This window comes from Pseudorasbora parva, chromosome 2 (genome assembly GCF_024679245.1).
Source record: "Pseudorasbora parva isolate DD20220531a chromosome 2, ASM2467924v1, whole genome shotgun sequence".
Classification (NCBI taxonomy): Eukaryota; Metazoa; Chordata; class Actinopteri; order Cypriniformes; family Gobionidae; genus Pseudorasbora; species Pseudorasbora parva.
In genome coordinates this window covers 54,133,505-54,148,223 of record NC_090173.1, presented here as the reverse complement: position 1 = coordinate 54,148,223, position 14,719 = coordinate 54,133,505, and the positions used below count along the sequence as shown (strand labels likewise).

Sequence of the window (14,719 nt, the reverse complement as noted above, 5' to 3'; positions counted from 1 at the left end):
CTGTGCACATGGACACCAGAATTACTAAAAAAAAAAAAATAATCACTCCCAGATTATATAAATATATGCATCACAACCAATTACACAATATTGATTTTTCTATTTTTATTTGTAATGTACACTCACCTAAAGGATTATTAGGAACACCATACTAATACTGTGTTTGACCCCATTTCGCCTTCAGAACTGCCTTAATTCTGCGTGGCATTGATTCAACAAGGTGCTGAAAGCATTCTTTAGAAATGTTGGCCCATATTGATAGGATAGCATCTTGCAGTTGATGGAGATTTGTGGGATGCACATCCAGGGCACGAAGCTCCCGTTCCACCACATCCCAAAGATGCTCTATTGGGTTGAGATCTGATGACTGTGGGGCCATTTTAGTACAGTGAACTCATTGTCATGTTCAAGAAACCAATTTGAAATGATTTGAGCTTTGTGACATGGTGCATTATCCTGCTGGAAGTAGCCATCAGAGGATGGGTACATGGTGGGATGGACATGGTCAGAAACAATGCTCAGGTAGGCCGTGGCATTTAATCGATGCCCAATTGGCACTAAGGGGCCTAAAGTGTGCCAAGAAAACATCCCCCACACCATTACACCACCACCACCAGCCTGCACAGTGGTAACAAGGCATGATGGATCCATGTTCTCATTCTGTTTACGCCAAATTCTGACTCTACCATCTGAATGTCTCAGCAGAAATCGAGACTCATCAGACCAGGCAACGTTTCGCCAGTCTTCAACTGTCCAATTTTGGTGAGTTTGTGCAAATTGTAGCCTCTTCTTCCTATTTGTAGTGGAGATGAGTGGTACCCGGTGGGGTCTTCTGCTGGTGTAGCCCATCCGCCTCAAGGTTGTGTGTGTTGTGGCTTCACAAATGCTTTGCTGCATACCTCAGTCAGTTGTAACGAGAAGTTATTTCAGTCAAAGTTGCTCTTCTATCAGCTTGAATCAGTCGGCCCATTCTCCTCTGACCTCTAGCATCAACAAGGCATTTTCGCCCACAGGACTGCAGCATACTGGATGTGTTTCCATTTTCACACCATTCTTTGTAAACCCTAGAATGGTTGTGGGTGGAAATCCCAGTAACTGAGCAGATTGTGAAATATTCAGACCGGCCCGTCTGGCAGCAACAACGATGCCAAACTCAAAATTGCTTAAATGGTAACACTTTACAATAAGTTTAACATTTGTTAACATGAACTAATGCTTTTATTCATCTTAGTTAATTCTAGCATTTACTCATACATTACTAAATAATGTATAATGATGGACCTGAGCTGACATGAACTATCCTACTTTACAACGATGAATAAATACTGTAACAGATGTCTTACTCATTGTTAGTTAATGGATTACCTTGATTGTAAAGCGTTACTAAAAGGCAGACGGACACGATTGAGGTCAATACCAGCCACCAAACACACAGACCCACAATCCACCTCCACCCAAAACACAACATGCTTTCCTCTGCTCTTTTCTCTGAAAGATTACAATTATAAAATTGAAATTAAAAACAAGTAATCTGGATTTCCAGCTTGAGCCGTTATTAATGTCTAACAGCTGTCACCTGCAGCACAAGCGGCCGCCTGATGAGAGACAGACGGAGGGAGAGAGAGAGAGAGAGAGAGAGAGAGAGAGAGAGAGAGAGAGAGAGTCCACTTCACCTGCAGCTTTTCTAAACTCGTCTTGTTAATGGTGTGTTCTTGGAAAGCTGCTGTGGTTTGAGGGAAGTGGAAGCTTCCTCTGATGAAGTGTAAAATACACGGCGGGTTTGAAAATGTGATACGGGTTATGCGATACAGGAAGGATTGTCCGCCCAGCTTGTCTTCTTTGTGTAAGGGCGCTGTGCCCGCCTGACCTGCAGTGTGAGGGGATGCCACGGCTGCCTGGCACAGTGCCACACACACACACACGCACACACAATTTAACATGTGGTTTACATGGACTCTCCATAGATGCAATGGTTTTATACTGTACTGTATATTCTCTCCCTTTACGCTAAACCTTCCCCTAAACCTACCCATCACTCACACACACACTCACACACTAACCCTACCCCTAAACATCACACATGCACTAACCCTGCCCGTCTCACACACTCTAACTCTACCCCTAAACCTACCCATGACACACACACACTAACCCTTCCTCTAAACCTACCCATCACACAAACACACACACACACACACATACTGCCCCAGTCACTCATTCTGTATGATTTATAAGCTTGTTTCATCAATTTAGGTCCCCATGAGTCCGTGTACATTCAGTACACACACACACACACACACACCCATTAGAGTTTGTTAGCTTCACTGATGCATGGTAGGCAGTGATGTGATATTATGCTATATGTAAGGAATTGTCCTTCTCCATGAGATATGATAATCGATACACTGGCGGTAAATATTGATATTTTAATTAATAAAATGAGGCGCTCTAACTAGATTTCCTGCAGCCAGCATCAGTATTTCAAGGCTCCTCAAGGTGGCGCTCAACGCATGAATGAGGGAAACATGAACATAAGCTAACCAGCCCAAGAAAAAGAGCTTTTCAACAGGATGGCAGATAACAGTGTGAGTAAAATAATAGATGCCCAAGCCACGTTTAAAGGTGCGCTAGAATGAGTTGAAACAATATGTTAAATTGTTCTCTGATATCTACACAGAGGGTATGTGGCTTATTTAAGGGCAAATATTGTCCAGATGCCGTTTTACAGGTCCATTTACAACCCTATAAATTGCCCCTAGGAGGTAATCCTTTGTTTTTGCCTTATTTGGAAGAGTCATGAATATTAATGTTGAGCTCTGCTCTGATTGGCTTATTTCAGCAGCTCACAGCAGTTCAGTGAAGCGGCTCGTGAGTCCTGACCATCCTGACAGAACACAGACCGACTAAATGACACTTTAAGCAGAACATCTCAAATGGAGATTTCTGAAATGCAGCTTACTTGTTTATTGGTGTTTTCAGATTGGACATGTTTAGGTAAAACACCGGACACTATCCAGTGTTTTGGTTATACCAAATATTAACCTGTCATTAGACAGTTTAACAGCTCAGAAACATTAGTTTCACAGCTGGAGCCGTTTCAGGGGAAATTGAGTCAACAAATTGAATACTGCGGCACGTTTCAGTGAGCCTTTATATTAGAAAAGACAAGAGGATAATGTATATTTTGCTATACATTAATGCAGTTAATACGATTTATACGAAGACATTAGGTGTGTTGCGCAGACCGATCGGTGTATGACAGCAAAGCACCACAAGAGCGATTCGAAAGTATCCGGAGCCGTCTGCTGTCTAATTGCTCTTGCGGTCCTCAAGATGTCATACACCGATCGGTCTGATCGGCGCCACTTCAAGTCAAACACACCTATTTGATTAACTGATGAATCATTCACAATAAAAGCATTACGCATTTTGATGCCATGCTTTTAAACCAGGATAAGAATAGAAACCATTTCTGGATAAGAATAGAAACTGCTTCTAACTATATCAGTAAAGCCCTTGATGTGGGCCCTAAAACTGCTATCTCAGATTGTTTGGAAGTGAGAGAGACTTTACGACTAGCCAACCTCATACCTGCCTACAAACCCCTTCATCAGCTCTGCCATAAACACCAGACACACATTCACAACCCCACTAAACACCTGTGCCGCCTTTCCTTCCCCATACCCCCTCTTCTGAGACATTCACACACGATGGGCTCTTTAATAAAATCTCTCAGTAGAGTTATTTATTCCCCTCTGGAAAGTAAAACGCAAGGGTAAGCATCAGTCAGCAGGGTTAACCTGTAAACAGAGCTGGGTTGCTGGGATATCCAGGACGGATATAAGAATAAGGGGACAGACAGGGATGTTCTGCCCCTCCAAGACAATAAAAGAGGGAGGGAGGGTGCGTTTTTATCTTTGAGCAACATGCTGTAAAACACACACAAAGCAGTGATGGGAAACAATGGTCCTGGTTTGTGAGTGTGTGTTTGTAGTTTGTTGGGGGTTGCAGGAAGGAAGCCAACTCAACTCAACCCCCCCAGACAAGACGTGGTAAGAAGAACTGGAGAAGCTAAGGTCTGGAGGAAATGGAGACCAAATGTCCTATGCAACATCAAGCCTCAAAAACAATTTAATTGAATTTGAATTATATATTTTTATTCAAAATGTATTTAGAAACATCTGCTATTTGGATCCAATTGAAGCCAAAAGATTTTCTAGAGAAGATCCATGATTCAACTCTGCAAACCACAGTCCTTACAGGGTTACACTTAAAGGGTTACTTCCTTCAGCGATTAGCAAATGGCTTTTTATCAGTAGAAAACGTGCAGTATATTCGAATGATTGTGCAATACCAATATAAGTGTTTCAACTTTTCAAATGAATTCCTATGAAAGTTAAAGGGATACTTCACTGACTTTTCATATTAAACTATGTTATTCCCTTAACTTAAACGAGTTGATACATACCTCTCTCGTCTCAGTGCGTGCACTTAATCTCTCTGACACGCAGTGACGATCTGATAGCATTTAGCTTAGCTCCCTAAGCCCAGTTGATTCATTATGGAACCAAACAGAGATCAAGTTAGAAGTACCAAACACCTCCACGTTTCCCCTATTTAAATATAGTTACACGAGTAGTTGAACGATCAAGTATGGTGACAAAATAAAACGTGGCGCGTTTCTAATCGGATTAAAAAGGAGAACTATAATGTATGGCGGAATAGCACTTCTGAGAGTACTTTGGCTCGGCGCAGTAAAAAGTCCCGGCCGAAACATCTTCCCTCACATCTCCCTATTGACAGAAATGAGAGAGTGAGGGGGAGGTGTGAGGAAAGATGTTTCGGCCGGGACTTTTTACTGCGCCGAGCCGAAGTACTCTCAGAAGTGCTAATCCGCCATTCATTATAGTTCTCCTTTTTAATCCGATTAGAGAAGTACATTGTTTTATTTTGTCACCATACTTGATGTACTTCAACTACTCATGTAACTGTATTTAAATAGGGAAAAGATGGAGGTGTTTGGTACTTCTAACTTGATCTCTGTTTGGTTCCATAGTGAATGAACTGGGCTTAGTGGGCTAAGCTAAATGCTATCAGATCATCACCGCACGTCAGAGAGATTAAGTGCACGCACTGAGACGAGAGAGGTGTGTATCAACTCGTTTTAGTTAAGGGAATAACATAGTTTAATATGAAAAAGCGGTGAAGTAACCCTTTAAGCTTCCAAAGGCATGAACTGAAAACGTGCCAGACTGAACACGCGTTGTGAATGTGTGCCGCGAGCGCAGTCGCGTTTACCTCAGCTCTCATCCCGAGAGCTCATCAGCTCATTCATGATGTTAAATGTAATCTGACTCCTGCAGCGTTTGTGCTGTGACACTCGCGCGCTGACTTACTCGTTATATTGAACAGACACGTTCAGTATTTAATTGTAGTGTGTGTCTTCTCCAACTCAGTCACAGTAATCCTGGAGGGGTGGCTTTGGGAAAGGCCTCACAGGGCAGCGAAGCATTCTGGGAATTGTAGTCTCATCCCCATAAGACAAATACATTTTCAGTCTTTTCTCAGTCTAGAAGGCACCAGATTCAAAAATAATTTCACATTTCTACTACATTAATGACCCAGTTTAAATACAGATTCACCTTCCCAGCGCTGGAGTACTCCTTTAAGGCACATAAAGAATAGAAACCGATAGATGCTTTTAGTTTCTTAAGAAAATGGTGCTTGCAGTTGCTTGGGTATACACTTGTAAATATTTCGAGCGAAATAGAAGAACGAACTGGTGTAACGTCATTTCTAACCAAATCAGGCCAAAATGAAGCTTGTTTCAGGAGTTTTTGAAACAGCTCGCCAAAGCGAACTTTCCAGAAAAGCTGGTAAACACTTTCAAAATACGTGAGTGTTGCTCGGAGCACTTTCTTTGACATGGAGATCTTCTCTGGTTCATTTCCTCCGTTCAGTCCGTCGAGGTTAGATGCGAGTAAAAACATGAACACACTGGAGAGTCGCCTTAGAGTAGAAAATGAAGTTGTAATTCTAACTGAAAGCGATAGTAGCCGAGTTTTTCCATTACAGATTTACGCAAAACTTTGATATTTTCTAAATGTCGATAAAAAACGATTGCGAAATGCCGGCGTTTCCGTGAACCGATGTTGGACGACTAAAACATATTTTTTCCTCTCGCAATAAGTCATTGCGTAAATTATGCCACGTATGTTGGTAGGTTTGTGTATAACTCATCCACCGCACAAGCCATTGCTTTTAAATGGAGACGTAGGCGTGTCATTCAAGCATTAATGGCAAGGAAAGCCCCTTATTTGTAAGCAACATTTGAGGTGTTCCAGGGATTTTCGCCCTCACATCTGCTTTAAGGTCTTTCTTTGTTGTCTAGAGTCCAGTATTCCTGTAATTTACATTGATGGCCTAAACAGACATCAATGTAAAGGTCTTGTCTTTCATGAATTTAATAGAGCACTTGGTCTCATCTTCTGTCCAACCATACCACGTCATCTTTAAAGAATGATTGACTTTTACATACGCCCGGTGACCTGTAAATGCGAGAGAACTGTTTCCATTGCAGTTTTTTTTCCGAATTGCCTGAAAAACCACCTCATGCGAGCATAAAAACCTTTTGGTTATGTATTTGAGCTTTTGCGAAATTGACGCGTTTCCATTTGGAGTATTTTCAACTCGCAACATCAATTTGCACAATTTGAAGGGTTATGGAAACGTGGCTACTGACAGTTTTCTGATACTGTTACGCTCAACCACATATTGTATGAAGAAGAGCTGCACGATTAATCGTTAAAAGATCGCGATCTCAATTCAAACACCCATGCGATCTCATTTCTAAAATACAACGATTCCCACACATTGTTATTTGTGTATTTCACGGTATAAAATCGTAGATAAAACAGACTACTGGGATAAAAGTGTATAGTTTGGATATAAACACCGATGTCTACGGTTGTGATCAAAATAAGAGTAAATCATCTTTTTAAAGTCTTTTGGCACTTGTAGCCTGTATTGTATTGCTTGGAGTTACGCCAGGAGGTGACGACAAGTGAGTGTTTAAAAACAGTGTTTGTCATTGAATCATCCACTATAAAGATTTATTCACAAACCCTGATTCATCCCATAAACAAATCTTGATGAATGAGACATTGACTTCATTCAAATTATATTTATTATATATTGCTAATGTGTTCTGGGTGGTTGCTTATTGGCTCAAGTCAAAACAGTCTACAAAAATCCTAAAAATAAACCTTTCCATTGAACAAAAAGGTTCTTCATAGTGGAACTGGGTTCTTCGATCATTTTAATATTTCTTCACACCAAGAAAAATAAGGATGTTTTAAGAACTTTTCTCTAAAAGTTTCATTGGGGAACCAAAAAGGGTTCTTCTAAGGCACCACTGGGAAAACCCCCTTTTGGATGTTTTATTTTTAAGAGTGATACCTCAAAGTCTCTGTGATATTCTGGTCTCAATATATGGCATCTCCTTTAAAGGCCCAATATGTAAATGTGGCTGTTAGAGGTCGCTTGTTTAAAACAAAGGCGTAACTTTGTTGCTGCATTGATTTCGCTGAATAATGGGAGTTGTTGCCTTCACCTCTACAGCCGGTGGAAAAGAATCCGAAGGGACTCGGGCAGAAATCCTATTCATGGATGAATTTGAGTGTGTTAAAATGATGTTATAATGCTACTCTGTGCGTTCGCTCAGTGCTGTTATGAGACTTGTTCACACTGCATTAATCGAGATATTAGGCATGGTAAAACATGGTACTCGCGGTCAATCAAGAACAGCAGATTTAAACAATAAGACTAACTGTGTTGAGCTGGAGAACAATCATTAGTTCCAGTCCATCATTTATCCAAACAGTTGTTCACCTGCCTAATAAAACACGTCAGATATTAAAGCATCTTTGGTGTTTCCATGGTTTTCTACAAAATAAAACGGGAAATCGAGGGTGACATGGTGTAATGTCATTATAAGTGACGCAATGACATGGTCCATGTCCTGGTTAAAATTGCTTATTTCCCTGGATTTAAACATTCTTGGAAACATTTGGGATGATGCAAGTACACAAGTTGGATATTTTAATCCAAAAATCTTACATATTGTGCCTTTAATGTAGGTCAGAGAATCCAAATCTCTAACAATAAGCATGTGTAAAAGTGAAGCAATGCTAGAGGAACGTCTCAGCACCAAAAGCAGAGTTTTTTAAGTTTTAAAGCTCAACCTAGAGTGATTTGATGTCTTGTCTTGTAACAGGTGCTATACCACAAAAACTGCCCAGAGATGAGTGCAAAAGTGCAACTTCATTCCCAGAACAAGCAACAAACCAAAAGGAAACAACCAAAATAACCGAGTGAGTGGAAGTGAAATCGAGAAAAAAGCGTCCACATTTCGTTAGTCTTCGAGGAACATCGGCGTTTCAAAGCCAAGAGAGCGTTGCGACAGCAGCCTCAGTCTCTACAAGCCTCCGAGTCCAACAGCAGCCGAATAATAAAGCCTCTGAAAGACACCACAGAAGGTCTTTCACTGAGCCCGGATCCCAACCTGCATCTGAATGCATTTCTACATCAATTCCCTGAAATATTCATGTTCTTTGTAAAGAATTCATGCAAGGCCGTGAGGGAGGCAGTCCCTGGAGGGACACAGCGAATCCAGCTACACCCCCTTCACGCCTGCGGGACAATATTGACCGGTCCGTTCGCTTAACGAGAAAAAAACTGGTTTGGTGACCATCCAGCTTAGTTTGCATAACCATGGGGCTTTTCTTATCTTAGCCTGATTAAATAAATAGTGGTATTTGTCAAGTTACATATGCATTAGTGATTGACTAATATGGGATTTAGGTGTGTGATTTTGTTTATTTATTTTTATTTAACTACTTAATATTTAGTTAACATTTCTGGAATATGTACACTGTAAAAAAAAAAAAAAATCAGGTCTCCAATTGAAAATTGTCAAGTGACTGATCACATCTAAAAAATTTAGTTGGCCGAATTGAATTTCTGTGAATTAACTGAAAAATAAAAATGTGATCAGTCACTAGAAAATGTTCAATTGGAGACATTTGTTTGTTTTGTTTTTTTTACAGTGTAGACATAATTATATGTAAGCCATTTGTCAGTCGATTAATACTCTGGCATTTGTTTGTTTAGCAAATTCACTATGAAAACCAAAAATGTGCATTATGCATAACCAGAAAGAATGACCACCAAATTACCACAGTTATCATTCGCTGATCATTTCAAAATATCAACCTGTATGCACAGTGTAAAATCCTTTAACACATTTACAAACTACAGTGTAAAAACTTCATCAAAAGTCCCTCATCCAGTTCTAAAACAAAGGTGCAGGGGTGGTGTTGCAGTAATAACACGGTTGAAAGTCGCCACATGAATCAAGCAGGAGACGGTAATATTCCAGACGAAGCTATAAAACTCTGAGCTCTGTGAATTGTATCTCTAGGTGCAATCCCTCACCTGTCTCAATCATTGAACAGTGATGACAGTTAAGGGCACGGCTGCATGGTGGCGCAAGCTGTGGGTGTACGACCAAAAGACATTGTCATATCCGGTTAACGGCACACCTGCACCCTTTAGCTAACATTAGCCTAAATACTCATTCCCCAAGACCAAATGGACTCATCCACAACTATCAGAGTGAATGGAAACTGCTGGAACAATTCCTTACTGCAGATATTTTCATTTTGAAAGGACCAGGATATGTACAAACATTGTCTTTTCAATATATTCCAACACATCTTAACAGCCTAAATTGGGTTATAATAATCAAATAGCCTAATTCTATATTCATAATCATTGAATGGGTTTTGTAAATCTGTTTGTTCCCAAAATAACCTAAGCGCAAGGCACTAAATGGATTCATGTGCTTGAGAACAACGTCAAGGCCTGCAGTCATGCACAACAATAACATTCTTCATTTAATTGATTACAATCTACAATTTGCTACATTTGGCGAATTACTTGTGCATTATTGAGCAATCGGGCATAAATACATATTTTGGATGTAGAAATTATTAAGTAAACTGCTGAAACCTTATTCCTCATTCCTACAGTATTACTCAAATTAATGCCCTACAAATGCAAAACAATTTAGACCTAAACATAGACATAATAAACATTTAATATTAAAATATACCTGTGCATTGTTCTGAAATCGTAATTTGAAGCACAATTTATATAATTTTACAATACCTTACACATAATACTATGCTCAATATATCCCCATACGCACCCTGTCACAATTCATATTAAACCGAGATGTTGTTTTCACAATGGAGGGACATCATACACACAAGGATTTTTAGTCTGAACTCTAAGATATGAGCATCATATTTAGTATGAGCATCACAACCGGGAAAAAAAGACCAGAAATGATGTCTATACAGGAGATTCAATGGTTTTGTAATGGTTGGTGAATTACTTGTGCATTATTGATAATTTAGGTAAGAACACATATTTTGTAGATATTGTTCAAGAATGGTGCAAAATCTGCAAATTATTAAGAAAACTGCATTTGACTATCAACAACCTTATTCCTCATTTTACAGTACTGTATTCTGTAAAAAAAAAATATAAATTAGGCCATTAAGATTTAACATTAACATAGTAGGCTACTCGAAAACGAATGCACTACAAATGCAAAAATATTATGTATTAAAAGCTATCTGTGCATTATGTTCTTAAACCGTAATTTGAAGCACACTATAATTTTGCAATACCATACAGATAATACTAGCTGACATATGCTCAATATATCCCTATACACACCCTGTCACAACTCATATTAAACCGAGATGTTTACAATGGAGGGAATTCATACACACAAGGATTTTGAGTCTATGAGCAACAACAAACAACAAAAATGCAGTCTATCCATCTATACAGGCAATTTAGTGGTTTTGTAATGGTTTACATTTGTAGCTATGAATATCAGGAATTTGTTTTTAGTGAATAATTGATATTTAAATTAAAGTATTGTTGGTGTTACATTGGAGAGGTCGTTCAAAGCAAGACTACTAGACATGAATAATCAATCAAATGCAGGCCTAATATAAACATAAACATTCGCTATTCTCTGTTTCAAACCATCGCAGTTTGCAAAAGAAAAGCCACCGAATGAGAGGAAACACAACGAACCTGAATGCGCCGCCATCGGTAAATGGGATGGATAATATTTCCCGGGTGGAAAATGAGGCGCGTGTTGCACGGAGCCGTGGCCGGAGGAGGAGACGCGTGAGGCGGCGCGATGCACTAGCGTGGCCCGCTCTGAGAGGAGGTGCGCCGGAGCGGAGAAATCACGACCCTCCATTCCCAAACAAAACACAAGATATAATCCAGAAACCACGCGGAAATCAGATGAAACCTATGTACTGTAATCCGTCTGCGTTTGTTCTAGCGGAAGGCTCGCCTCTCCTGCTCAGGTTGAAGTCCTCAATCATCTTTTCTACAAAGAAAGAAAGAAGAGACGTTATATCTCCACACCACCCCTACAAGCTGATCTGCTTCATGCTCTCAGTGCTCCTCACATGAAATAAATCTGCAATATACATCGACGTAAATATACATTCACTAAAAAAGAACAATTGCTTTGGGGGTTTTTAATAGGCTAATGCACATCCATTGAACTGATGAAAAGGCCAGTGATTGAATCGAGTGTGGATATGCGTGATAAATATGGCTTGTACAGAAAAATATACATATTAAATGGTGTCTTCATGTTTAATAAGCACACAAATGATTGCAAACTATCAATATGCAATTGTTTACAGAAATGTGATGGCTCTCTTTTGTTACCATTTACACATCAATGAACGCTAACACTCATTTGTTTCATTTGCACATATGATTCACTCTATTAAATGCTGGGTTGTTTTAACCCAAATTGGGTCAAACATGGACAAACCCAGCCCTTGGGTTAAATTTTTTAATTGGGTTTGTCCATATTTGACCCAAAATTGGGTTAAAACAACACAGCATTTTATAGAGTGAATTATATGTGCAAATGAAACAATTGTGATATAGATGTGCGTTTAATTCGACACTCCATTACAAATTTAATTCAAGTATGGACAAATCCAACTCTTATATTTTTTAATTAAAACATTTAACCCAACGGTTGTTCATTTTTCACCCAAATTTGGGTTGAAACAACCCAGCATTTTTAAGAGTAAATCATTTTTTTTAAAATGGCCAATATAGTCAATGTTTCATTTCTGAATAAACATATCACTTTTGATGTAGCCTTAGTTATTATGATCCTAATAAAATAAAATAAAAACAATTATAAACGCTTCGAGTTCCATTTGTTTTGTAATATACACTGAAAAACAAAAGTGTGTGTGTGTGTGTTTGGCTATGTTTCTGCAATTTTATTTTCTCTGTTTAAGCTTTTAATATTGGCAATTAAATCTAACATAACCAGCTGATACTGTGTCCTAATATTCATCTGCGTTTTATTAAACGAGCCTCTTTTGTGCTGTTGTCGAGCTGCACGTTTGGAGAAAATGCAGAATTAATTAAAAGCTGAAATGGTTTCCTTAGCTGCCATATGCATAGCACTATCGATTATCAGCTTTTTCAGGAAATGTCCACCTGAAAAGAAGCCCGTGTTTGGCGTTGTGGAAGGCCATGCATCCAAACCAAGCGTAACGTTATCCCAGGAGCTTTTGTCTCCGTGTGTGTGAGTGACTGACCGACTCCGTCAGCCATTACCGCGCGCAGCTCCAACAACAGCCGTCCATTTCGAGCACACACACAACAGTCAGCCACACACAACGCATGCTTGCTTTTATTCGGAGCCTTTGCATGCGATTGAATACTTGAATGCTTTGTATCGACAGCTGAAACGCGAATGTTGTTGAATATTTGCATAATCCGGACGCGAATGCAGCGGTTGTATTTGTCTCGTGCGTGACAACGCACGAAGTAAAATGCGTTAAAATCAGTCTTTATTTGTCCAGGTGACCTAAAAGCATAACGCATCTGGGTGTCTTGTGTTCGTCGAAGTCAGAAGCTCACAAAAGACATATTTTCATATAGCCTAGCTAATAATGTAATTCGGCCGGGGAAGCACGCGCTGCTCGGACGCCAGCAGTCAGACATATATTCCGATACAAATCGCTATTTTATACATTAAAATTAGGCATTGATCAGCGAAGTAATACACCGATCTGGAAAATGATAATAAAGTACAATCTGGATGATGCACGTTTATTTTATTTTTTATATTTCTTTGTCATGTTTCAAAAGCATGCATTAAAATATTTCTAATTTAACAATACCAAATTGTAATTTGCAAATTGCAATTTTTTTTGCAGATTTAAGACATATTAAGCATATTAATGTTACTGTTTTGAAATGTAGCCTGATATTAATTTGTATGCGCGACTATATAATTCATGAAAATATGTTTTATTGTATATTGAGTATTAAAAACATCCATTTCGCAAAATGATTTATTAAACAAATGCAATGTAAATAATGTTTAAAACCTGCGTATAAATAGCACGGTGATCAAGTGCGTGGATTTATTAGTTATTCTTTTTATTTGTAAGTTTTCCATTTACCCTTGATGTTGCACAATAATATAGTCCCTAACACTATTTTCATTCTTTATTTTTTAAATAGATTTTATTCGTCGTAAGACGACAATTATGTGACATTTAAAAAATAAATAAATTACTTACTGGTGTGTTATATCCTTGCATAACAATAAATAATTTTAATTCGAAATCAAGGAAGAAGAAAAAATATTCAGGTTAATGATGTCCCATAATTTTAAAAGGCATATTTCAGTGGTTCAGTCCTTTAGTCCCCCTCATGCGCGATTGAAGCGGTTGTCGCTCGCCGGTCTCGCGGCTTCTTTAGGCCACTGGAGTCGCGAACCGAGTCTCCAAACGGCGATTCTCTTGTCCGGTTACCGATCGTGCCTCTCGACTCCGGGACCGTGAGAGTAAACACGCGCGCTCATTGGTCAGATGCGTGAATGACAACGAGCTGACGTCGCTCGCCCGGGGACACGCCGCGTTCTGATTGGTCTAAATCAGCATTGGGAATTCGATATGGCGAGAGAGCGCAGTGAGGCGAGCGGCAAATTCAAGCAAAATAAAACACTAAAGACTGCATAAAACGGCTGAAAGCCTCACACACAACCTGGAGCAACCCTTACTTTCTACATTGTGTAATGTGCCGCCACAACGTCGAGCAGGTACGTGTGTATCTAATGTGTTTTTTGTTTAAAACGTCTTCAATCAACAGGTCATGAATTAAAATAAACACTATTAAAGGGTCTTCGAAAATAGTAAGTGTATACACCTTAGGTGCATAAATGACTGCATGTATACTATATCTTTTTAACTCTTTAGACCTCGATTTATGAACATGCTTCTTTTTTTTTTTTTTTTTAAGAAAAAAGGGCTCCGTTTAGAGGAGGGTTTGATTGGCTGGCCCGTTGCCAGCGCATTGTCACTCACGGAGTGTAAACAAGACTCTGATTGGCTGCTCGCCAGTCCGCATTGGGTTATCTGAAAAAAAGAAATAACTGGATCTGCGGTTTCAAGGCGTCCTCGCGTTAGATGATGAACACCGATAAGGGACCGTTTCAAGGCGCTCTGAAAGGCGGAGCCTCGCTTTGAGGGCAAGCAGAGAAATAGCCCTAAAATGTTCTTTATTTTGAAGGATA

The 14,719-nt window shown here is 39.4% G+C and overlaps 1 protein-coding gene across 3 annotated transcripts in view; it reads right to left on the bottom strand.

Annotated features, from left to right (window-relative positions):
• Nucleotides 1–13,958, bottom strand: part of LOC137047040 (BAH and coiled-coil domain-containing protein 1) — a 161,543-nt gene extending 147,585 nt beyond the window's left edge. For 2 of the 3 annotated variants that reach the window (XM_067424577.1, XM_067424594.1), the window contains exons 1-2: nt 13,725–13,958; nt 11,176–11,482 (exon numbers count right to left, since the gene is read on the bottom strand). In XM_067424577.1, the coding sequence (XP_067280678.1) occupies nt 11,176–11,347 (172 nt within the window). In that variant the 5' untranslated portion in view covers nt 11,348–11,482; nt 13,725–13,958. Of the gene's footprint in view, nt 1–11,175; nt 11,483–12,630; nt 12,707–13,724 lie in introns of those variants that run through there. The other variant, XM_067424585.1, reaches the window with a different exon arrangement.
• Nucleotides 13,959–14,719: the final 761 nt, after the last annotated feature.